The sequence below is a fragment of the Lemur catta genome, chromosome 4, assembly GCF_020740605.2.
Source record: "Lemur catta isolate mLemCat1 chromosome 4, mLemCat1.pri, whole genome shotgun sequence".
In the NCBI taxonomy this organism is placed as follows: Eukaryota; Metazoa; Chordata; class Mammalia; order Primates; family Lemuridae; genus Lemur; species Lemur catta.
Window position 1 is genome coordinate 66,047,907 of NC_059131.1, and position 25,942 is coordinate 66,073,848.

A 25,942-nucleotide genomic window follows, 5' to 3' on the forward strand; every position below is an offset into this window, starting at 1 on the left:
GTGATCCTGCCGCCGCAGCCTCCAAAGTAGCTAGGACTAGAGGCGTGCGCCCCCGCGCCCGGTATAGTAGGCATTTCGTTAGGTATAAAGCTGGCTGGGCATATTCCAGGGTGCCATAAATTCCCCCAATTTCCTGCTCTGTGTATCCACCTAGGGCTCAGAGGGACTGCCGCTCTGTGTGTCCGCGGCTTTCCCGCAGGGGGCAGTGCCGCCCACCAGCGCGCCGATGCGATGGGAGGGGGTGTGAACCTGCGTAGAGTTCTAGGCGTTCTTTGGAAGAAAGTTAGGGGATGCGGAGGGGTGCGGGCAAGACTCGCACGGTTCGCAGGAGGCTGGGAAGAAGGCCGCCGAGGGTGCAGGGTGGGGTGCAGGAGAGGGAGTACGGGCGAGTTTGGGAGAGGGGACCGTGCAGGCTGCGGGAAGACGCAGCCCCCAGAAGGTGTGAGTGAATGGTGTGCGAGTGTGCGAGTGTGTGTGTGTGTGTGTGTGTGAGTGTGTGTGAGCGCGCCGAGGCTCTCCCGGTTCCGCGAGGCGCGCGGGTGTCAGCTTGCAGCCGGGGCTCCTCCCTCCGGCCCCCCTGCCCAGCCCGGCGGTCCCTCCCTCCTTCCTTGCTCGCCCCTCCCCGGCGGGCCAGGGGCCGGGACGCCCCGGCGGAGCAGGCGGCGGCGGCGGCGGCGGAGAGTTGGGGAGCCCTGCGGTCGGCGCTGCCGGAGGGGCCCGAGCCGAGCCGCCCCGGCCGGGCCGCGCCGGGCCCGCTTCCCGTGGGGCCACGCCCTGTCAAACTTTGTTGCTGCGGCGGCGGCGGCGGCGGCGGCGAGCGGAGCGGGGGGCCGGCGAGCGGGAGGGAGGGGCGCCGGGCCGGGCCGGGCAGGGCGCGGGCGGCGAGGGGCTCCGAGAGCGGCGGCCCCTGCCCGCGGCCCCACCATGCCCCAGCTCGGCGGCGGCGGCGGCGGCGGCGGTGGCGGCGGCGGCGGGGGAGGCAGCGGCTCGGGCGCCGGGGCGGCCGGCGGAGGGGACGACCTCGGGGCGAACGACGAGCTGATCCCCTTCCAGGACGAGGGGGGCGAGGAGCAGGAGCCGAGCAGCGACAGCGCTTCGGCGCAGCGGGACCTGGACGAGGTGAAGTCGTCCCTGGTCAACGAGTCGGAGAACCAGAGCAGCAGCTCGGACTCGGAGGTAAGGAGTCTCCCACGGCCAGCCCCGTGGGATCCCGGCCCCGCGCCCGCTCACCCGCGCTCGCCTTTGTGTCTCCTCCGCAGGCGGAGAGGCGCCCGCAGCCCGCCCGGGACGCCTTCCAGAAGCCGCGGGACTACTTCCCCGAAGGTACGTGCCCGCCGGGACAGTCCCCACTCCAGAGCCCCGCTGCACTCCGCACCTCCGCCCCGGCGGCCCACGGTTTCCCGTCGCCCGTGGCCGAGCCCCTGTCCTCTGCTCCTCTCAGCGGCAGCCGCCGCGGGGCGCGCTCGCGGCCCTGGCCCTGCCTCGAGTCCCCTGCCGCGGTGCTGTCCCCGGAGCCCGGGCCTCACCCCGCCTTGGTCTTGTTCGCAGTGAGAAGGCCCCAGGACGGCGCGTTCTTTAAGGGTCCCCCTTATCCTGGGTACCCCTTCCTGATGATCCCGGACCTGAGCAGCCCGTACCTCTCCAACGGACCCCTGTCCCCTGGAGGAGCGCGCACCGTGAGTGCCCGTCGGGCGCGCCGGGGCGGGTGGGAGGCCGCGGCCCGCGGGATGCGCCCCCGGGCTCGGCCATGGAGTGGGGGATGGGGCCGCCTGCGCCGATCCTGGGCAGAACTTGTTTGCGGAGCTGAACTACTCTCTGGCGGCCGAGTGTGAGGCTGCGCTGGCTAGTGCCTGGATGAAAGTAAAGTTCCTTTAACCTCTCCTCTTTTGCGGGTTGAGGTTTTGGAGTTCACCTCTGGGATCTTCCTTGGCCTCAAAACTTTGCCTGCACCAAAGGAGAACTTGGATTTGTGCCTACTTTGGGAGGTCTTGCTTTCCTTCTTGGAAGTCGGTCAGCTTTCCCTGGCAATTGGGCAAGGGGCTGGGGGCGCTGGGTTGGCGACGTTGCCCTCCGACTCTGAGTTCACCGGGCGGCTGCAAGCTGGTTCTTAAGAAACCCAGTGTTCGTGGCGGGTTCTTCACAACCCGCCTCCCCACCCCTAGCCCTCGCACAGGGGCCTCAACATTTCTGCGGAGCTAGCTCCGGATTTTAAACTCGCTTTCGAGGGCGACCGAGGCATTCTTCAAGTTGAGGAACTTGGCTTTTCCCCCCCTTTTGTCGCCTGCTTTTCTCATTTAAAGCAAGCGCTGCGACACTTTAAACCTGTTAATGGGCGCGCATTGTGTGCTGTGCGCTGGCATTTAGAGCGGTGATTAAGCAAATTGACCGGGCCCCAGACGACGTGCAAATGAGGGCGGATTCCTTCGCCCCCTCTCAGGCTCTAAACTCCCGCCCCCCCGCGTTGTGAGGGGCGCAGCCCAGGGCTGGCGAGGCCTTTGTGTCCCTTGAGCCACCACCCCACCCCCAGACTCCCTGATCAGTGCTGGGCCCGATGGCAGATCTTGGGGGAGCGCCTACCTAGTGTGCCAGGCTCTTGCGTGCAGCTGCTTGGGCGCCACGCGCACCGCACCGTGCACCGTAGTTGTTCTTCGCTTCCCGCCCAGCTTCCCGGTGCTCGCCAGATCGCTCTAGAAGAGGGTTGGGAAGTGGGCAGGAAATGTTGCTCCCTTAGGAGTGAGAGGAGCAAACTCACTTATGCTAAAGCTTTCCTAAAATAACGATAACTGAAGGGCTGAATGGGGCGTCCCTCCTGTCATTGCATGGCGGCTGTCGGTGGAGAGCCTCGGCCTCCACTGTCGGTTCTGTGGGTGCAATCCCTTCACTAGATGGGGTGTGGGGGTTGGTGGGGGAGTCTCTGACCCAGGGAGAGGAGAGCAGGACCACGCAGACCTCACAGCTTCACCCTGTGTAGGAGAGAGGCCCCTGCAGCTTTGGCCCCTGCTGGACTGGAACACCCCAGGAAGTCCTGAATGTAAATGTCACTTTTGCAGTGAAAGCTGGATAGGGGTCTATGGCTGTTGCTTTTTCTCACGAATAGTAAAAGATAAAAAGGTGCGAGTCAAAGTTGTGTGAAGCAAGCTGCAGAGAATTTATTTAGGTTTCCTCTGACCCCCTTCCATGCTGGAAGATGTAGCTTAGTTCTGAAAGTTTTGGTGGGGTTCCTCTAACTTTGTGTGTGGGGACAGTTATGCCACTACAGTCCCATTTTTCCATTTACCATTAGGATGTCTGGAGAGAGGAGTCTGGGAGGTAGTAGCATCTTCGTGTCAGCCCTGAGCCAGGTCCTGGTGCAGTAAAGTCGCTAGAAATGCCCCAAATATGACTGTTTCTCCATCAAGCAGGCTATTCCTTCACACAGGCATTTCTCCATAGGGCATTTTGTTTCTCCCAGGCTCTGCTGCCCCCTCCCGTGAGGAGCCCAAGTAAGACAGATTTTGTTTGTGTCCCCTCCTTCCTACCCTCCTTCCTTCCTTCTGCCATCTAACTTGTTCTTTTTGCCTAAGAACTTCCAAAGGATAATTCTTGCTGATACTGGGGATTCCCGATTACTAAATCCAGGCCTGGGTGGGATTTGGGAGCCCTCCTTGAGGAAGCTGACCTTTCCCCTCTGCATGCCTCTGACTGTCCCTGTTCATCCCTGCAGCTGTTCCTGGCCCTGGCCCAGGTTACCATCCTCCTTTTGAGCTTCCCAGGACACCCGTTCTCTTGGGGACATAATATATCTCATCCTACTCCCATACCTACATCTTGTCTCCCCAGTGAATTGCCCTTAACAGAAGTTAGTTCATTTACTCCCAGCGTTTTGGTATCTCTCATGTGCCTATTGCTGTGTTAGGCCTGCTTGGTGGTTTACAAAATTCTGGGGACATTTCCTGCAGTTAGGTCTGCATAGTAAAACCTAATTTGACCCTATCCTTGGACATTGTGGCCAGTAAGGAAAGCAAGTGAGGAAACACTTAAGCACTTGATTGTCTGAACTATACAGTTAAGATGATGATTTTTCTTTGGATGATTATATAATATTAATATAATTACTGAAATTCTCACTATAGGCAAATGGTAGGTGCAGACAAAGTAGCCCTCTGTTGGTTTCCCATCCTGGTAAAATGAATGTAGATAGATTTGGGGCAGAGGAGGAGGAAGGAGGTAGCTGATGAGTTGGAGAGGAAGGTGCCTGGAATATATGATCTGTTCTCTCTTTCTGATATCTTAGGTCTTTTTTGGTTACACCTCTAAATTGCACAACCTTAGGCTTTGCTGCCAAGTCCTATAAGGAGCACAAAATTAGATGACCCCAGTTCTTTGCAGCTCTAACACTTTCTGCAAATACCCAGCCAGAAACAAACGTAGGGATTGGCAGGACTGTTTCAGGGTGTTAATGGACCCTAGGAGGATGGCAGGCAGCAGGCCTCAACACCCTCACTCACTGGCATAATTCCTGCTGGGACAACTGGGGGCTGGCCAGTTCCACAGCCTGGCTGTCTCTCCCCATGCAGCGTCACCTTTGACCTCCACTCTGGTTTGGCTGGAATGCTGGGAAGTGGCCTCTTCCTGAGGCTCTTTAGAGAAGAGGTCCCCTTAACATGGGATGTGTGCCAAGCCTCTGAGCTCCTATTGCTTCTTGTATGGAGCCCCTGGGACCCTGTGGCCTATGAAGAGAGGAATAACTGCCACAAACCATTTTTCACTATTTTAGTAGTCACCCTGAAATTAGATATTCATACCTGAAAAGGCTTCACAGGTTTACTAAACCACCTCGGTGCTGTTGAATAGAATTTTGTTAGGAAAATGTAAGCCAACACATTAGAAAGTGGATGTCAAAAATAGTTTAAAACAAGAAAGGGCCAAAAAGAATATGTTGAATGTAGTTCGGCAAGCTAGCTACAAAGTGATAGTTGTTTGGTTGTGACCATAGTATGAGAGCTAATGACATTTTGGAAAGGAACACTTGTAGGTAGTGTTGCTGAGGGAGCCTGTGGTGTTTGTGTCCAATTTATAATTTTTTTTTTTAGAGGTGGGGTCTTGCTCTGTTGCTCAGGCTAAAGTGTAGTGGCATGATAATAGCTTACTGTGGCCTTGAACTACTGGTCTCAAGCGATCCTCCTGCCTCAGCCTCCCCAAGTAGCTGAGACTATAGTTATGCACCTTCATACCTAGCTAATTTTTAAAACATTTTTTGTAGTGATGGGGTCTCACTATGTTGCCCAGGCTGGTCTTGAGCTCCTGGCCTCAAGCGATCCTTCTGCTCAGCCTCCCAAGTAGCTCAGAGTATAGGCATGAGCCACTGCACCCAGCCTGCAGTTTGTAAATTTAAGAGCTACTTTTGTGCAACTCAAGCACAAGTTGCTCGCATCTTTCACAGACTATCTCAACTCAAATTTCTGTATAAAATTGTTTTATGCTCATCTTTAAGTCCTTTGTATCCTACAGTTTCCCATGGGCAGTCTTGCCAGTATCTTGGGTGCCCCTGTTCTTCCAGACACAAAGGAACCCAAGCAGAAGTCTTTGTATACATATTAAGAGGTTGTCTGTTTTTAAGAGTTGTATGTAAAAGCTAAGGAAACCTTTTCTTTTGGATGATCAGTATAAACATGCTGCTTTTGGTAAAATTCTTTTAAGCCATTTCATCTAAATATAACTTCTGTTCCATTTTTTTTTTTTTTCTAAATATAACTCAGAGTTTAATGAGGGCTTTTCACTTGGAGTGAGCTTTTGAAAGGGCCCTGCCTGTGTTGCTGAAGTTTTGGCACTTGGATTGCTGGGGTGACATTGGTGACAAATTGTGGAGGGATTTGAACCCTGTCATTCTTTTTTCTTTGGGTGGGTGGACCTGGCAGAGAATATCTGATTTAATTTGTTATAAGTGTGGAAAGTTATAGTTTGGTCTCATTCTTCATTGATCTCACATCTAGGGATTCTTAATGAGAAAGTAGGTTAGCGCATGCACAGTACACGCATCTAATAAAGAGTGCTCCAGCCTTTACAGTGACCTGCAATGATACAAGAAGAATTGGGGAATAAAAAAGAATTTAAATGATTAACCCACTGGAAAACCTTATATTCCAATTATGAACAATTTTTACTTGCTAAACTGGGGAAATTTAGATTTGTATCCTTAAAATTAATTCCTAGCTCCTTGACTTCTTCAGCTAGTGTTTCTTGAGTACCTGTCCTGGGCAGTGGCTAAAGGACTGTGGGAGATAAGATGAGATACGACCCAGGCTTTGCCCTAAGGCATTTAAAAATTGAGGCCTGGAGGTGGCTCAAGCCGGTAATCGTAGCACTCTGGGAGGCTGACGTAGGAGGCAGGAGGATCGCTTCAGGCCAGGAGTTGAAGATCATCCTCAGCAAGAGCGAGACCCCATCTTTACAAAAAATAGATAAAATAAGCTGGTAGTGGTGTGCACTGTAATGCCAGCACTTTGGGAAAGCGGGAGGATCGCTTGAGACCAGGAGTTGAAGACCAGCCTGGGCAACATAGCGAGACCCCATCTCTAAAAAAAATTTAAAAATTATCTGGGCATGGTGGCGTGTACCTGTAGTCCCGGCTACTTAGAGGCTGAGGCAGGAGGATTGCTTGAGCCCAGGAGTTTGGAGGCAGCAGTGAGCTATGATCAGGGGCCACTGTACTCCATCCTAGGCAATAGCATGAGACCCTGTCTCTTTAAAAAAAAAAAAAAAAAAAGATGAGATAAGAGCCAGCCTTTGCCCTAAAGCTGCCGTCCTCAACCCCTGGGTTGAGCTGGGTTCAGATGGCCTGTTAGGAAACGTCTGCAACAGGCTGTGCATCACCACCTGAGCTCCGCACCACCCCCCCACTCACCTGTGACATCCCACTCCCCTACCCCCAGCCTGTGGAAAAATTGTCTTCCATGAAACTGGTTCCTGGTGCCAAAAAGGTTGGGGACCACTGCCATAAAGCTTTTAAAAACTGAGTTAGGAACAAATAGTGTTAGCACTATAATGGCACTATTTTAAGAGGCAATAAAGTCTGAAAAGCATTTTCAGAATAAAGAGAAATTCAGAAAAATTGCTTTGGGCCGAGATGATCCAGAAAGTTAGGTTGAGGAGGTGTCTTTAAACTAGTCCCTGAAACTCAGTCATTCTTTAAGTCAGGTCATTCTTGTTAATTATAAAAAACAAAAACAAAAAAAAAACCTTAGTACAGAGGTATTTAGAATGAAAAGTAGAAGTCCCCTTTTACTCCCATCCTGAGGTGGGAGCCAGCACAGGGAGAACAAAGACGTGGAGAAAGAAGTTCAGGGCTACTTGGGACAATGCAGCTTATTTGGATCCATTTGCCTGGAAGGATAAGAGTTCACGGCATGGGAGGCCTAGAATGCCAGAGAAGGGATCTGGTCTCCTTTAAGAGGCAGCAGAGAACCATCAAAAGTTATGCTGGGAAGTGATGTGACTCATCCATGTACCTAGAAAGGTAATGGTGGATTAGACAGGGAGGACCTGGAAGGAGCTAGAACAGTTAGACTCACAGGAGCCAGGAGTGAGGTGAAAAGGGGTTCAGCATATCAGAGTGGAAAGGAAGGGTAGGGTGGGGGAGACTGGGATGCTTGCCCGCACTTGCGTGGGGAGAGGAGATGCAGGGGCAGAAAGTGGCTGATGACACAGTTAGCTCCCCGTGTCCGAGCCCAGGCAACCTAGGGAATGATTTCTGCAGGTGGGGCCCTGGCCTTCTGTCTCTGCATCCCCAGTGCCGGACAGATGCTCACTGAATGTATGGGCAGTAACAGCCCACACAGTCCTGAGAGGCGCTCATTGGAGGAACCCCTTGGTTTCACTGGAGACACACTGGGTGTGAGGGGATGTGAAGGAGTCATTGAAACTGGGTGACAGGAAGGAGCAAGGAAGGGGAGGGGGTGCTTCTGGGAAGGAAGTCATTGGAGGAGGATGGAAGGGAGCACTTGGCAAGGTAGGAGAGCTGAGGGCTGAGACATCATGGGAGCTGGAGACCAAGAAAGGGTATGGGGTGGTCATTGGTGTCAGATGCCACAGAGAGAGAAGGGACTAGAAGATGGAGGCGTCAAAGAGCTTTTAGAATTCAGCAGGTAGGAAGCTATTGGTGCCCACAGAGAGGAGTGTTCTAGGCAAGTGGTGTGGTGATAAAGGTGGGGAGGAGAGACACCATCTCAGTGCTCCCCAGTAGGAGTGCCAGGTGCCTCCCCCCTCCACCTGCCTCCCCCCGCCCCCACAACCCCAGACCAGAATCCAACATTGCAAGCAGCCTCCTCCGTCTGCCCTGGTGTTCCTTCCGCTTTTCACTACTGCGTACTGGCGCCAGAAAGGTATTGGACAGCCGGACTCTGGACAACACATTTAAGAAGCCTGTCTGTAGAAAGAAGAGGGAAGGGAGGAGCCACAGGCTTGGGAGAAAGTCTATTCAGGATGCTGGGGTGGGAACTTGTCTGTAGGGCAGTGGGCTGGGCTTGAAGATGAGTGGGAGAGACGAGAGGACGGAGAGGAGGTGAGACAGCTTCAGAAATCAGGCAGGCTTCTTCCTTCATCGATGGGGACTGCTCCACAGTGGGCATTGTCCTCCCAATTTTACAGACCAGCTCAAGAGTTGAAGATGAGGATGTCGGGAAATGCAGAGGTGGAGATGGCGGAAATGGAGGGGAGGGTGCATTGGAGGGCCAGATGGCTTTTTGATATTTTGAGGAAAACCAAGGCCAGGTTGGCCTGGGTGAGGGGCCTGGAATTGTGTCAGCAGCAGGGATACATACTACAGGCCCTTCCTCTCCACCCCATCATAAAGCCCAAAATGTAGGGAACCTTTTAGCTACATGTTAAATAATAAAACACTCGTGGATTGATTGAAGGATGACACATCTGGGAAAATTTTCTCTCTTTATTGCCTGGAGCTGGCTGGTTTTGAAGGGCGATAGACATGAGAATCAAAATACAACTTGTTTGCAGTTAGGGGCAGACATTGGGGTGTGATAAATAATTGGGGACAGGGAAGGAATGATCACTTAAGAGCATGTAGAAAACTGCCCCAGATGGGCTAATCTATTTTTGCAGGAGGTTTTTATGTATCCTGTGTTTTGTATTATCTTTTCCCAAACTGGATTAGATTTAGTGAACAATAAAATAAATGCAGTTTCCACAACCTTGGCATTTGGCAGTGAGGGGAGTGGAGGGGACTTGGCCTTTTCCTGTGTACTGAATGTGCTGCCCAGTGGACGACCCCGGGGCACTCTACAATTTCTTTCTCAGGCTCACAAGGTATTGGAGATGCTCTGAGTTACCTCAATTGAAAGATATCTTTGAGGTTCTAAAAAAATTTCAAAATCCTAAATCTTTCTGTCTTATTGTATGTATAATCTATAGATTTTCATGGGAAAATGAACATTTTAATTGGCAAGTACACTTCAAAGTTTGAAAATAAAATCTTAAAAATGTTTTCCTAAACATGGCCCTTTTGTGGAAATGATCAAGGGTATTAAACTAGTTACCTGGAGACCTCAGGATAGGAAACAAACTCATGCTCACGCTCTCAAACTGTTCTAGCAATTTTGGAAATGTGTTTTCATTGCTATTCAAGAGAAAGAACAAGACTCCATGTGTTCACCCTAGTTGTAGAAAATAAACATAAAATTCACAAAAGAACAAACTATAAATGACTACAAATATGTGAAACTATGTTCAACCTCCCAGGGGGTCAAAAGTGCTAATTAATATCAGAATCATTTTTGGGCCATCAAATTAACATTATGAATTTGTCTTCAAAACACTTTTCAGTGCTGGCAAATGTGTAGTATTTAATAAAATGACAGCTCTTTTTGGCTGTTCTTGAAGGATGTAAATAGCTCCACCCCATTTGGAAAACACTTGGCAATGGCTACTAAAACCTTAGTATTTTTCATAGCTTCTGACCTGCTAAGAAGTAGATACTCATTGTTCCCATTTTGCTGCTATGCAAACAGTCTTGTAGAGGTCAAGTATGTTGTACAAGGTTGCATGACTAGTGATTGACAGCACCAAGATTTGAACTTGGTTATGAGTCCAAAGTCTAGGTCATCCCAGTCTACCTTAGGGACTTTATACTCATGCTTGATATAACTAGCACCTCCTCCTCTCTGGAGAAGGGCAGCTGACCTTTGTTTCCCAGTTCAGAAATCCTGGTGTGAGTTATCAGTTGGGGTGGACAGTGGGTAGATTTGTTCCAACTTTACAAATTGCACCTGGGAATGTACCTTCCCGAATAAACCGTTGTAGAAGTAAGTGAGTGGCTGCAGTTGAAGTTGTTCCTCCAGGGCTGTGCTCCAGAGGAGTGAACCTTTAGTGGGCTGCCCCAGGGGCTTCACCATCCGGGGCAAAGGGGGTTACCTACTAACAGCTGACCTGCTTGGAAGTTGGGGATTGTTTTTCCTTTTTGAAATCAGTGAGGATTGGAAGAGTACACAGGAAATCTTTGGTGTGGAAGAGCAGCAGAGGAGTAAACTCACTCACTACCCCTGCAATCTGGATTACAACATAGTTTGGTTAACAAACCAAGCTCTGGTGAACCAAGTGTGCAAATATTGTTCCCTTATGGTTCATTTTATAAAATATTTTATAAATTTGTTGATTTAAGTTCTCTACAAGTGAAAAATCAGTCCAAATCATCTATAAAAGACTATTTCAGCATTGATTGACTATTAAAGAAATAGTGAACATTTACACAGACAGTTATTTTGGGAATTGCAGAGGTGTTAGTCTTCTCTCCCATCCCCCTTTCTGCGTGTGTGTGTGTTTAAAGTGGTTTGAAATTAAAAATCATGAAATTCTGTGCTTTCCCCCTTCACTTCCCAAATTATCTTCCAGGTGGTCCTTTCTAAAAATAACAGCACGGTGGAGAGATTAATAAGAGGGGCTTCCGAATGTGGTGGATAGAAGTTGGGGAGTCACTTGGAGTCCTAGCTAAGCCCTCCTAGAGACCTGGGTGTTCTGGAGCACTAGATCTTAGTGAAAGAAATATCTTAGACCTCATAAAGTGAATGGGGCCATTATTTGTAGGAATGTCTATAGAGAATGTGTGACGAAAACAGAAAGGTGTAAATATGAGAGATGGTAGCTGTGATTAAGAAACAGATGGATCTGATTGATGATGAAGAAGAAAAACAGAAGAAGTAGGAATGAGTGGTATGAAAATTGGGTCAATTTACAAGTTCAGATTTGTTGGCAGTAGGGATTTGTGATGGTTGGGACTACATTCCCCTCCATAAATTCCAAAAAAGGATATATCAGGGTCACAAAAATCAGCTAGATTTGTAAGACATACCTTCTAGGGGTGGGTTGGATATTCCTCCCTAAGATTCTTATCAAGGACCCTGCATGAGTGTCCTCTAGCCCTCAGAGGTGGGAGGAAGGAACCATTCAGCCCACCCCAAAGGTGAGAAGCACAAGCTCAGGGGATTGTTGAGCTGCCCAAGAGCAAACGATTATGAGTGATGGAAACAGGACTAGGGCTCAGCTGCACTCACGGGGGCTGTGTCGTCTCTCCCACACAGGGAAGTCCGCAGTAAGCAGTGCTTCAGAGACGATGCACCTCAAAATACTTCTTTATCTTGAATATAACACCTGGCCCATGATAAGTGCCTCATTTGTTGAATGTTGACAGCATGGATATTTAAATAGTAATACCAATATTAAAAATAGCCTTGTAGGCATCTTCAGTATTCCAGGGCACCGTATCATACTGTTACAACTGTTCCCACCCCTGTGCATCTGATATTATAATCTCTGTTTTATCCTTGAGGAAGCTGAGACATTGAGAATAAGTGAGGGGCCCAGAAGGTGGTAGAGCCAGCATTCTAGCTGTGGGGGCTTTCATTCCATGAGGCTGCAATTTCTCTCCAGTAAAAGTTGACAGCTAAACTTACGTGAAAATGCCGTTTGGAGCAAAATTCAAAGAAATAGTGTGTTCAAGTAAAGGATGGGTAACATCTCTCTCTGCATACATTCTTTTCTGTGGTATTTCCATTCCTTTCACTTAGGAGGCACTTTTAGTGCCTGGGATGGAGTCAGAGCCTTAATAGCTTGGTCTATTTACAGTCTCAGCGACGGTATTAATTGCTGTCTTAATCTTTCTTCCCTTCTCTGTGCTCTGCAGCTCCATTTACTCTATTGTTTCCCCTCCAAATCCTCTTGTGTTTTTCTTCTGACATCTTGAGGTGGTAAACTTGGTTCCTTAAATATCATGTATAATAATTATGTGCATCTGTTGACTTACTCTGTTGCCTACTTCCTACTTCTATCCAGACCCTCTTTCTTGTACATGTATGAGTGTTATTATATGTATTAATATAAATTGGATATGCAGATGCTCATTGACTTAGAGTTATGTCCTGATAAACCCATCATAGAGTGAAAAGATTATAAGTCAAATTGTCATAAGTCAGGGACCACCTGTAGTTTTTAATTATTAATTATATTATGTATTTAAACTATTTTCTAGGTGAGATACATAGGGGAGAGATAACATAGGAGTATTAGCATATGTGAGATGAAAACAGTTTGTACTTCTGTTTTACAACGTAAGCTTTGTTTTTTGTTTTTCTGAGACAAGGTCTTGCTCTGTTGCCCAGCCTGGAGTGCAGCGGTGTCATCATAGCTCACTGCAACCTCAAACTCCTGGGCTTTTAAGTGATCCTCCTGTCTCAGCCTCCCAAGTAGCTGGGACTACAGGCACATGTGCCACCATAACTGGCCTTTTATTTTTTGGTAGAGATGGGTTCAAACTCCTGGCCTCAAGCAGTCATCCCGCCTCAGCCTCCTAAAGTGCTAGGCCTTTTTTTTTTTTTGAGACAGGATCTCATTCTGTTGCCCACCTTGAGTGCAGTGGTATCATTGTAGCTCACTGAAATCTCAAATTCTTGAGCTCAAGCAATCTGCCTGCCTCAACCTTTCAAGTAGCTGGGACTACAGGCACGTGCCCCAACTCTGACTAATTTTTCTTTTTTTTTTTTTTTTTGTAGAGACAGAATCTCACTAAGTTGCTCAGGCTGGTCTTAAACTTCTGGCTTCAAGCAGTCCTCCTGCCTCAGCCTCCCAAAGTGTTAGGATTGCAGGTGTGAGTTACTGCACCCAGCCAACATATGCTTTTCCATTATAAAATGCTTGTCAGGGAGAGTGAGGGACTGTTGCTGAAGGTGCCGAGGCACTGGTAGAAATGGGTCATCTTTGCAAGGGTGTTCCCAGACTGTCCTGAGGAGAGTAGTGCAGGAAGGAGCGGGGATGGTGAGAGTCTGTGGAGTCTGGCAGAGCCTCTTGATAAGCAGTTCCTTGGACCCTACACTGAAAGAGAGGAGAGGGACTTGTGTGGAGAAGACCTCAAGGCTTCAGGGGTGGAGAATACTCCACTGGCAGGCCACCCCTTGTCCCTCGGGGAAGCAGCGTGGTGGGGGTGGGCATCGGATCCCACCCTGATCATGGACTGGCTCTGTGCCCCAGGACCCCCTCTGGCAAAATGGGGATAATGGCAGTACTTTGAGGAGCACTAGGTTAACATTTTGGCTGCATGGACTGAGTTTTAAAATTAGGATTTGTCCAAGGCTAAAATGAAATATTAACATCATAGAAGGAATCTTTAGGATAGAAAAGGAAATGAGAAATGTTATCAAAATAATTTACAGTATTATTACAACTTTATTAAGGTATTTAGTGGCCAAATTTTTTTAATTTCTTTTTTTTTCTTTTTTCTTTTTGGTAGAGACGGGGTCTTACTTTTGCTTAGGCTGGGCTCAAACTCCTGAGCTCAAACAGTCCTCCTGCCTTGGCCTCCAAGAGTGCTAGGATTACAAGCATGAGCCACTGCCAGTGGCCAAAATTTTTAACCAATATTTTAACGAGTGGATATTTCTTGCAGTATTTTAAAATATCTTTTGTAGGAAATGATTAAATTGTATAGTCAGGAGAGAAGCTAGAAATGCATAAATAAAAGTATTTAGTACATTGGCTTCAGTATTTAGTATAGGTTTGGATTTTACATTCTTGTCAGTTCCCTTTGCAAAGACTTACATATTACTTTAACATAATTGCCTGTTTGTGTGAGTTCTTAATCAAATAGCTATCAACAGGATGGTATACATATATATATATATATATACACACACACACACACATTTTAACTTTATACATAAGTTAAAATTTATATGTGGAATATATGCAAGCAATATAATATGTAAATATAAATTATATATAAATTAATTTTAACTAAATGTTGGGATAATTTCAGACACAGAAAAGATGCAAAAATAGTACAAAAAATTCCCATATACTTTCCTCCATATTATCCTTCTTTCTTTCTGTAATATTTTTCTGAGCTATTAGAGAGAAAGTTGTAGACACAATACCCTCTTACTTAAGGGGCATAATTTCTCAAGTTGCTAGATTGCTTCTCTCACACTATATAGCATATTTGTGAATACTATGTAAGTTGAAGGGACAAGATATGTCCTAAAAACAAGAACATTCACCACAGTGTAATTACAAAATCAGGAAATTAACAGAGATAGTACTATTGTCTCATCTACAGAACTATACAAATTTTGCCAGTTGTCTTACTAATGATTTTTGTAGCAAAGGAAAACATTTAAAAAATTATTTGGCCCAGAATGAGTCCAAAATCACATGTTACACTTAGTTGTTGCTTAGTCTCCTTCAGTTAGAATAGTTCTTCGGCTTGTCTCTCATGTTCTTGACTCTTTGATGATTACAAGCCATTTATTTTGTAGAAGGACCTTGACTTTTGTTTTTTTCTGGTGTTTCCTCATGAGTAGATTTTGGGCAGCAATACTGCATAGGTGATGCAGCCTTCTTCTCGGTGCATCTCCTCAGGAACACCATCCTCAGAGCACCATCTTCTCCCATTATAGGTGATATTAATCTTCATCACTTGGTTAAAGTCATGTCTGCCAGGTTTCTCCAAGAAAGTTAGTATTTTTCTTCTTTGTAATTATGAAGTATCTTATGAGAGATACTTTCAGACTGTAAATATCTCATTTCTCCTCAAGCCTTCACCCACTGGTTTTCGTAGCCATTGATGATTCTTGCTAGAAACAGTTATTACTGTGGCAGTTGCCAAATTTAAGGAATTTGACATTGTAATGCAAGAACAATAGTTTCTTAAGTTGTTAGATTATTTCTGTGACACTATAGAGGAGTAGTCCCCAACCCTTTTGGCACCAGGGACCAGTTTCATGGGCAGGTTTTCCACGGACCACAGGGAATGGTTTCAGGATGGTTCAAGCACATTACATTTATTGTGCAATCCAACCTCTCTGCTAATGATAATCTGTATTTGCAGCCACTCCCCAGCACTAGCATCATCACCTCAGATCATCAGGCATTAGATTCTCATAATGATCTAGATTCTCTAGATCCCTCGAATGTGCAGTTTACAGTACGGTTTGTGCTCCTATGAGAATCTGATGCCACCGCTGATCTGACAGGAGGCGGAGCTCAGGTGGTGATGTGAGCGATGGGGAGCAGATATAACCTGTTGCTGCTCATCTCCTGCTGTGCAGCCAGGTTCCTAACAGACCACAGACCAGTACCCGTCTGCAGCCCTGGGGTTGGGGACCACAGCTATAAAGAATAATTTGTGAATACTAAATAAGGTGAAGGTACAAGATATTTGGGGGTCTCTCATTTTTAAAAAATAACAGTTTTTTTCTTTTCACAGTTGTTATAGTCTTTATTATGTCTGGATCAAAGGTGATTTATCAAAAAATTATAGTATATCATTTTGGAGCATTTCAACCTTGTGAAATGTGGAGATGGCAAAGTTGATATTCTGCTCTGTGTTCTTCATGGGATATGAGTAACTTCTTAGCTAGGTTTTTAGGTTTTTATCTTGATGACTTCTGTGGAGTTTCTCACAGTCTGGATTTTGTTAAATGCAACCCTGTGATATCTTTTAACGTGTTTCTCTATCCCCTGTAGTTCTTGAAAATTATTACATATAGATTCTTGATCAAACTTCAAAGTGTCCCTCCCTCCCTCTTCCTTCCACCCTTCTCCCCCACCCCCCACTTTTTCAACTTCTTATTGCAAGACTGCTTCATAGATGTTGTCCTTCCATCAGGGATGCTTAAGGTCTGGTTGTCTCTCTGTGATATCAGCAGCCGCTGATAATCAACACCCACATCCTTTACTTCATTGCCAGTTTCAAAATGATGAGAGTCTCTTTATATCATTCCTTCTTCATCTGTGAACTGTAATATTTTTAAAAAGAGAACTGGTTAGTTAACTTAGATCAAAGGCCAGCAGACTAAGGTCTATAGGCTAAATCCAATCTGCCACTTGATTTTGTAAAGTTTTATTAGAACACAGCCATGCTCACGTATTTGCATATTGTTTAGGGCTGCTTTTACACCACCAGGTGCCCAGTTGAGTAGTTGTGATTGAAGCCATATGTGGCCCACAGAACTGAAAGATTTACTATCTGGCCCTTTACAGAAAAAGTTTGCTGACCCTGCTCTAGATCATATGGGAAAAGCAGTTTAAATGCTTGACTCGTTCTCTTAATTTACCAGTTTCCCAGTGGCTTCCTATCATCTTGTAAAGGTGACCAATGAAGCGTTTTTTAAAAAATATTAATATGAAATAGATTTAAATCTACTTAATATCTTTCAATCCATTTGCAATTATTATCCTTTCTGATACTCAAATTGTCCCATCTCAGCGAGCCAGAGCCTCTTCAGGTTGGCTCCTGAGTCTTTTTGACACAATCCTGGTGGTCTTTGACGCTTCCCTGCTTATAGGTATGGCAGGATGATCCAGGCCCATCTTAGACATTTCTTATCCCACACCTGGAGCTGGCCATTTCTAGAAGGAACTCTGACTCCTTTTAATGATAAAGGTTATTTAGAGACCATTGTCTGAACACTAAGGGTGCATCTACATCTACTAAAAGTTATTCTGTTTAATGTTATGAGTGAACAAAGCAATTCTGTAGAGATTAGAACATTATAATATAGCTATTGTAATCTAAAAACATTTCATAAGCATTTATTTGTTCTAGAAGAATATATTCTCTTTTTTAATGTACTCAATATTAGCAATGCTGTTAAACAATTGCCTGTTTTTATTTAATAACTGTATAATTGTACGTAATTGTTTTCTATATAAACTTAATATCCTTCATGCTTATTTTATTCTTTCAATAAAAAATTTACATAAGTATTTCTACCAACTTGATAGCATTTCAACAGATAAAGCTTATAAGGAGATGTCCACTCAAGTTACATGTACAGTGCTTACCTATTTTTGAAAGTGCATGCTAAGATAATGACAACAGATCCAACAGCATGCTTCATTTCCTTATGTCTCACATTATTGCACTAATTAGATATGTTGGTCACGATGATCACTGATCAGGCAGAAGTTCAGGCCTTCTGAAGATTGAAACAGAGGTTGGGTAACAGATCTCCACTGAATACTGAGACTGAGCCCATATTTTGATATATTCCTAGGTCCTCCCTTTTAGTTGCTGAGATTAAATGAGGTTGTACATAAGCACATAGAATGGGCTTTGTTAAGGTAAACTCATTATCTACTTTAGTGGTGCTGGGTTTTCTGAATCTTGCTAGCCCCTACAAAATTTAATCTCCGGGCTGCATCATTCCTGGGGCACTTACTTATATTTAATTTTACATTGCTAGTTTTCTAGAGTCCATATTCGTAAGGACCCTGGCTTTCATTTTTCTCTTTTGATCATCATTGTCCCTAACATAGTACCTTGCACACAAAGTCAGCCTTGTTTCTGCACGTGTGAATATCTGTTATTGTTTATTTACATTTCGCCCTTTTTATGCACAGCATGTAATAAAATAAACAGCAAAAACCTGTCTTCCTCTTAGACATTTTTAGGTTAACAAAGGAAACCCTTGTTCACTTCTGGAATCTTTCAGTGTGTAATTTTTGATAAGTTGATCATTGGTGGTTGATCATTTTTATTTTGCTTTTTATAGACGTTTTCTCTGTTCATACAAGAATTGAGGCTATACATCCTTTGAAAATAAATAAAGCAGTGGTCTGTGCTGGTGGTAGAACTTTGAATCTGGCCCGCTGGTTTGTATCTGTGGACTTTGCTTCATCTGTGAAACTGGGAGTATGTGCGCAGTTGTGCAGGCCATATGGTTTTATAGGCCTGTGCCAAGGAAAATACTTGAGAATTACATTAGCAACTCCAAGGTATTTTGGCTGTTCTGAGAGGACACATGATAGTTTTCCAGTTATATGAACAAGAGCTTTTGTTTTATACTGAAGTTTTGTATAGGCCATGAGAACAATAGTGCCTCTATCAGCACTTTCCAGAGTAACATCCTTAGGATGTTAATAGGTAGAACACACTGGGCTTCATTTCTGCAGGACTTCTCAGGCCTTTAACGTGCCAGTGTGCACCACGAATCCCTCAGAGGGGAGTGTATTATGCAGGATTCCTTGTGCTTTTTCGACCAAGGCTTTCCTTGTGTATGGAATAATACCCTTCACCACTACCCTTCATCCCATGCATATGTCTAACCTTGTACTTCCCTGCCTCCCAGCCTTAGCTATGGTTCCCTGCTATAAATTCTCAGCTCTCTGTACATGAGCACATTTCACTGTTGGTAAATATGTGGCCCAATAATTATCTGATACACACTTGTCTCCTCTGGATCCTGAACTCACTGAAGGAGGCAGGAAGTGGGTCTGTTTTGTTCCCTCTTGTATTCTCAGTACCAGGCATAGAGAAGGCCCTCAGAGGAATATTTGTTGAGAAGGAACCATAGAACTGTTTTCTCCAAGTAGCATCTAATGAGACTTGTGTTCTATAGAACCCACCATAGATTGGTCTATGGTACCAGTCTCTTCTTGGTACTTCAATTTTAAGTTCAAATAAGTAGAATAATGTAGGTCTTTATAATTCTAGTTAATTTATTCAGTGTATCCAGCTAGCAGGGAACTGTCAACTTACTTAAAGATGAGGCTCAATAATTTGTCTCAGTGGTGCCCAGAGAATCAGCCAGTATAAAAACCTTAATTTCCTGATACCTGTCCCAGGGCTGGTCACCCACAGGCCCGTCTGCACCCCATCCTAACATTGTTAGTTACGTAAATAGGAACCAGTGTTTCAGACTGTCGGGGGAAGGGAGGGAATAAGATGCCCCTTTGTACACTAATTAACACAGGCAGAACAAAAGGCCCAGCTTGGTTTTCAAGCTCAAGTTTGGCTCATATGTGGTCCTCAGTGAAGATTATGATCTTGAATAAATTAAAAACAAATGTTAAAGAAGTCATAATGAGGTAGAAAAGGGAGTTCAGGATTCTGGTTTTTAAACACTCGTGGTAAACAGACATTTCTTTAAAGCAGACATTCACCTCCCCTCTTCTGCTTTACCAGTCCTCCCTGTGTTCCATCTTCATGATTATTGTTCATTTTGACTGAAATCGGCAAAGTGGGTAGGTATGTACAGGGAGCCTCGCGTCAGTGAGCACAAGCCTGGTTCGCCACACCACGAGCTCCGCTGAACTGGGAAAATAGCACATTGAGAAGTTTGGTCAAATGCCCTAAGTCGAAGGGAATCGCACATTTGGCAAAATGCCCTCCTCCGAACGACCACCACTGCCTGCTGTCCTGGCGCGGCTTTGGCTTCCTTTCCCCGCAGCGTGCTCACGGCGGCTGCTCGGGGAGGGAGCGCATAGAACCCCCCTGTGTTCTTCTCCCCCAGGCCGAGTTCCCAGCACATTCTCCACCAGGCCAGGCCAGTCCTGGGGAGCTCTGGGGCCCAGTGAGTTTACGCACTAAATGGGACTCTGTCTGTAGATGCCAAATTAAGTCTGCAGGCAGTCTTTATGAGCACAGTGACCGTTTTACAAATGTAACGAAGCTCAAAAGTCCAGTGTATGTTTGTAGTCTCATTCCCCATAAAGTTTCCGTGAGCATATTTCAAGGGCTCTGTACATGGAAATTTAGTTCTTCTGCTCGTAACGGCATACCTCTTCACTGTACCAAAGTTTACATAGTATTATTCTCTGTGTGTGCGCGTGCGTGTGTGTGTGTGTGTGTGTGTATGTGTGTGCACGTGTGTGTGTGCGTGTGTGTGTGCACGTGTGTGTGTGCGTGTGTGTGTGTGTGTGTGTGTATGTGTGTGCGCGTGCGCGCATGCACACATGCATCGTGAACAGTTCTCATCATCATGTCTCCAGTTTTGTCCCCCAGGAGACATTTGGCAACATCTGGAGATTTTTTTGGTTGTTAGACACGGGTGGGGAGGAGAAGGGGACATACTATTGGCATCTAGTGGGTAGAGGTCGGGGATGTTGCTAAATGCTTTACAATGCATAGGATGGTCCCTCACAACAAAGAATTATCTGGCTCCAAATGTCCACAGCCAAGGTTGAGAAACCCTGGTGTATATTCACATACATATATACGGTATACAGTATACAGGGTTCCCATACATATATACGGTATAGTTATTTACTAGAAAGATCTTAGAGATACTGGTTGAATTTTAGTTACAGTTGAGGAAACTGAGGCCCAGAGAAGTGAAAAGAGTTCCTGACTTCACAAAGCTAGTGAGAAGCACAGCAGGACTGGAACCCAGGCTTCTCATCTCTCTGAACAGTACTTTTTGCAGTGATAACAATTTCATTCTTTGAGTGTTCTCTGTGTCCCAGAGGAGGACTGTGTATATTACTTTGTCTCATCTTCAGAGTGACCCTTCAGGTGGGGACTGTGGTTATTCCTGCTCTACTCAAGGGGAAATCAGAGCTCAGAGAGGTCAAGATCCTTGCCTGAGGCCACTCAGCAATCTAGGGGCAGGGACAGGCTTAGAACCCAGATTCACCCAGCCCCTACCAGGCGATACTGCCTCCCCCAGGGCCATGCTGATGGCTTGGGTGAGCCTGAGGAATGAGGTTTACACAGGGAAGATGCTGGACTAGGGGACTCATGGGGTTCCTTCCAGGGGCTACATTCTGAGGCTCCAGTTTGGAAATGACCAATAATGCCTGAACTTTGTCTTTAAGAGGCCCTGAGCTGTAGAACCCACAGGATTTTGGGGTCTGCAGCACTTGCTGTTGAGGCCTCTGGGTGAAGAGCAGGAACAGTGGTGGCCAACTGACCTGCATGGGTGCAGGGGGAGCCAGGTGGGGTAGGATGAGGGGCCCTGACTGGCTTTCCTGCCTTCCCCTCCTCTCCCTCCTTCCCTGTGCCGGGGAGGTCTCGGGGTTAGTGGGAGGTGAGGGGCAATTAGTGGTAATTACTCATCATTTGTGCAGACGGGGTGGGGGGGGCATGGCTTTTAGAGGTGCCTTCTGGGATGGAGAGCGCCTGGGGAACTCAGAATGCCTCGTGGAGGAGAGAGAGCAAAGCAGGAGGGAAGGTGTGGGTTGCCCCTAGGAATGCCAGCTTCGCTCACTCCCCCTGCAAACAAGGAACCAGCCTCACAGTGGTGTAAGCGCTGGCTGAGGTGGGGCAGGGGCTGGGGAGCTGGCGGGAAGTGGAGTACATGGCCCTCGAGAGCCACCCATAGCCCCCCTCAGCCTAGTCCAGGACTCCTGCTCTGGCTCCTGCAGCCAAACCCAAAGAGCCGACTGGTGAACGGATATCATTTTGTTTCCTGTCCCTGCTGGCGTGGTGCTAGAACAGAGGAGGTCCATCCCACTCTGGGAGCCCTCTCACCTTTTGGGTTTGGTGTCCAGGAAATCAGGTACCTGAGTCTGTGGGAAGCTGAAACTGGTCCAGAGCTCTGAGGTCCAAACTCCTGTGGGCTATTTTGGTGTATATTAGATATATTTTGTCATGGGGAGATATGAGAAATTAAAAATAATTTCTGACCAAACCTTTCGATGAAAGAGTTTTGATGGCAGAAAGGGAGCCCACATTCAAGTCCTAAGAAAAACCATTGTCTTTGAATTTCCAAAATTGCCATAGCTTAGGCTAGATTAGGTTATTTTGTGGGGGAGGGGGATGATAAAGTTTCCCGTCTCCTTTTAGAAAAAAAATTCTGAGATTTTCTGTTTTCAATGTATCTTTCATCTGCATGCCCTGCTTTAAGAAAATGTCATTATGCCTCTCTGTAAGTGGATAATTGAGCAGAACAGCATGCTAATTTATCTCAGTCAGGCCTGCGGTGAGGCCTGGTCGTCTGGAGATGGTCCAGAATCCAGTGGCCACAGCTCACCTGCCGAAGGGCCTGCTGGCACCGTGACAGGCTGGAACCCCCACCACGCTTTCTGTCCGTCCTTAGAAGGTTGCACTCCACCCTCAGAAGGATCTGTGTTATTGAAGAATGTGTTTTTAAATCTGCCTGCGTTCCCATCTCTGGTACAAATTATCATCCTGCAGGCAAAGTTGCTGTCTCAGACTTGGCTGTGAGGGTGTTGCAGCACAATCGGGCTTTGTGGGGGAGGAGGGCCTCGCAGCGCCCTGCAAGGTGGGGTTCAGCCTTGTGTAAATAAACGGCAGCAGGCTCCAGCTTCAGGAAAAGGGGATTCCTGGAATGAGAGAGACTGGCGCTCAAGACAGGAAACGCTCCCCAGTGTTCCGGCAGCATCTGTGGCTTCTTCCAGCCTAGGAGTCCTTTCCTAGGGTTTACAGGCCGCCCTTGAACCTCTGTTTTCCTCCCGGTGACACTCCGACTCCCCGAGCTCCCTGGACAGAGCACTCACCCCGGGAACCCGTCTCCATAGGTCCTGTTCAACCTGCAGCCTCCGTGGGTCTAGCTGCTGGTCGGACTGGGTTACTCAGAGTCAAGTTAGGCAGACACCTGTCCCTCCTCTGGCTTTTCTTCAGTCCTTACATTGTGGTCATTGCCTGTGTGCCCAGCGATACTTCTCCAGAAGGAACCAGAAAGGGCATATGTTGGCCGCCTGCACTTGGGAAGATCTAAGTGGGGTGTGAAGGGAGATAGGGCTGGGCTGTTCCTCCTGCCTTCCATGCTGGTCCCTGCCCTCCGTCCTGCTTGTGTGTAGGCCCTGTGACCGGCCAGAGATGGGAGAAGCTCTGAAGAAATTAAGATGCCATTCAGGCTGCCTTGGTCCAAGGCCCGTGGGAAGCCTTGGTCAGGGGAATGCTCAGGGAGAAGTGCAACTTGGGGCCCTTCTTCGAGTCCCCCTCCCCTTGGGCCTGGCCTTTGCTCTCTTCTTCCTGCTGCTTCTTAGGAGCCCAGCTTGCTCCCCAGTGTCTCTGTTGCTGCCTGTGGCCTGGCTCGCTCGTCCCCTGGCGCTCTGACTGGCAATCACTGGTTCTTTGGGTTTCAGAGGTGCCTGTCTGAGGAGAGCATGTTGGCTCTTGGGCGTGTCCGTTTGTGCCCTGGGACACTATCACATGGGGGGGAGTTAGCCACCATATCCCGTCACCAGCCAGTGCTTTTCTTCCTCTACCTAAAAGACTTTCTTTCAAAATTTTAAAATTATTAATAACATGGAAAACGGAACTCTTTTGGTATACAGTTGTATGAGTTTTTACACATATATGGATTCATGTAACCACCACTATGGTTCCAAATTCCTAAAAGACTGCTGTGTCACCCCTTTGTAGTCTTGCCCTCCCCTCTTCCTCGGCAACCACTGCTCTGTTCTCCAACTCTCTACCCAGAGATTTGTTGGCCACCTTGTGTACATCTTCTGAGAAATGTCCTTGGTACCTATTCGCATAGGATAAAGACATGAAAGTCCACTCTCCTGAAGCCTCCTGTCGTCCTTTGGCCCTCACTCCAGCCATGCTCAGCTCTGACATCAGCTCTGACATGCTCAGCTCTGACATCAGGGCACGGATGGCCCCTCATTCAGTATAGACAGGCCAGCCCCAACCCAGCACTCTTGCGCTCCACGCCCGCAGCCATGTCTGCGGTACAATATGTTAAATCTGTCCCATCCTTGTTTTCATGCACATATTAAAAATGCTTCTCTTAACCCAGTGCTTCAAAAGTCATGTGTTGGAGGTGAATTCTAAGTTTAAAGGAATGCTGTCTGTAGTAATCACCCTCAGTTGGAGATTGCCCAAGGGGGAAAGCTGAGTTGAAAAAAGTGCACAGGAAACTCTTGACAATGGATTTGAGCCCATCCTCTATCTCTGAAGTTTTGGTACACCAGAAGGTCATTTGCAGACATCAGTGAGAATCCACAAATCATTCCTATTTAATTGCTATAAGACAAGGGGTGGCTGCTGGGGTCTGTCTGGGCACCCCTTGCCTGTGTGGAAGAACTAGGACTGCAGTCCTTTGGCCCACAGACATGAATGCCCTTAGTTAGCTGGCTGCTGGGAACACACCAGTGTCCCTAGAGCAGAGGATTTACTGTCTGCCTTGCCCTCAGAGAAATCTATTTCCCCTGCCCGTGTCCTCCTGGTGACTGTAACAGCTTCAAGTCATGAGCCAGATTGTTCTCGTTTAATGAAGTGTTGACTCCAGAGTCTCCAGGATAACTTGCAGTTGCCCAATTTTTTCAGATTCTCATTTAGTACAGAGGCATGAATGTACTCAGGATATTTTTAGGGTAAATAAAGTCAGTAAAATATGATTTGGATGCTTGGTTTTGGTGCCAGAAGTTGAGGTGATCAGCCTTTGCTAGAGGGGAACAGAAGTCAGTCTGAAGGCTGTAGTTTTCTTTAAGGTGAGAGGTAGCTGGGTTCTGAGCTGTGAGCAGGTGGAGGTGTGCCAGCCGGCAGGGCTGTTCCCTGAGCTCGGAGCCCAGGGCTTGCTTCTCCTGCCTCTTGGGATAGGGATGGTTGGTTGCAGAGGAAGGGGAAGATTGCTGTTGGCAGAGGATGAATATACTCCTGTGGTGTTGGTCTTCAATCTGAGAAGCCAGGTTAACACATGAAGCCCACGGAGCATAGAAGATGTCCCTGTTTGTATCTTTGTGCAGATTCAGCCCATGGTAAAAGGATAAGGACGATTCTCCACACTGTGGATGGAGGGTGATTAACTTGTGGTGGGGCCTGCACTCTGGGGTTGTCCACTTGGCCAGGTTGGTGCCAGGACCCTGGCCTGAGAGCAGGAGCCAGAGCTGGAAGCGGGCCAGGCTGGGTCCTTCAAGGAAGAACTCAGAGGCTGTGGTGGTCAGCTGGAGCCCAGGGTGGGAGCCAGGGGAACAAACAGCCCCACGTGGGAGACAGGCCCAGCAAGGCAAGCCAGGTGTTGGGCCACGGGCCTGGCAGTCTGCCCTCAGAAAAGAGCTTTGGTGATCAAAGCCCTGAGGTCTCCCAAAGGTTGAGAATTATTGGCTCTCAGAATTCTCTGGGGCCCTTGTTTTTTTTTTTTTTTTTTAAAGTATGCATACATGCCAGACTGGGTTGTGGGGCCCTGGAACGTGTATTTATTAAAAGCTCACTTTTAAAAGTTGTGGCAGCTAAGGTGGCAGCAGTGGGATCCCAGGCTGCTCTACAGATCCAGGCAGAAACCAGCCCTCCCCAAACCAGGCCACCCCTTATTAAATAACAAGCTGACTCCAGTAGTGGTTCTCAAATTTTCTTGGTCTCTGAAGTTGTATCTTCTTTATTTCTAGCTGAACAAAACCACTTCAATCCATCGTGGGTCCTGGAAGACATTCTCAGTTCTCTTTTAAGATCGTGTCTGGGGTCATCTTCTGTGGCCTTGGGGGTGGTAGCTTGGCCCTCTGCCCCAGGCGCACTATATGTGCATCATTTAGTACTCCTCACTTTGTTTAGCAGCTGCCACTTATGTGGAGTGAGACTGAGCTTCTAGAAGTTTGGGCGTTTAATTCTGGTTTATCTTTGAGCTCCTGGCACGTAGGAGCTTTGTAACCCAAGCTTATTGAATTGATGTTTTAATGAAAGGACAGAAAGGCATTTTTAACTCCCTTTTTGCCACCGCCTCCCCACCTGGTTCATCAGAATTACTCCTCCACGCATACCCAGGAAAGGGCACCG

At 47.1% G+C, this 25,942-nt stretch overlaps 1 protein-coding gene across 2 annotated transcripts in view; it reads left to right on the forward strand.

Moving 5' to 3' along the window:
* Positions 1-299: 299 nt before the first annotated feature.
* TCF7L1 (transcription factor 7 like 1) overlaps positions 300-25,942 on the forward strand; it is a 150,960-nt gene continuing 125,317 nt past the window's right edge. Inside the window, exons 1-4 of one of the 2 annotated variants that reach the window (XM_045549963.1) lie at positions 300-360; positions 1,054-1,176; positions 1,260-1,323; positions 1,549-1,676. In XM_045549963.1, coding sequence (XP_045405919.1) covers positions 1,611-1,676 — 66 coding nt within the window. In that variant the 5' untranslated portion in view covers positions 300-360; positions 1,054-1,176; positions 1,260-1,323; positions 1,549-1,610. Of the gene's footprint in view, positions 361-690; positions 1,177-1,259; positions 1,324-1,548; positions 1,677-25,942 lie in introns of those variants that run through there. The other variant, XM_045549962.1, reaches the window with a different exon arrangement.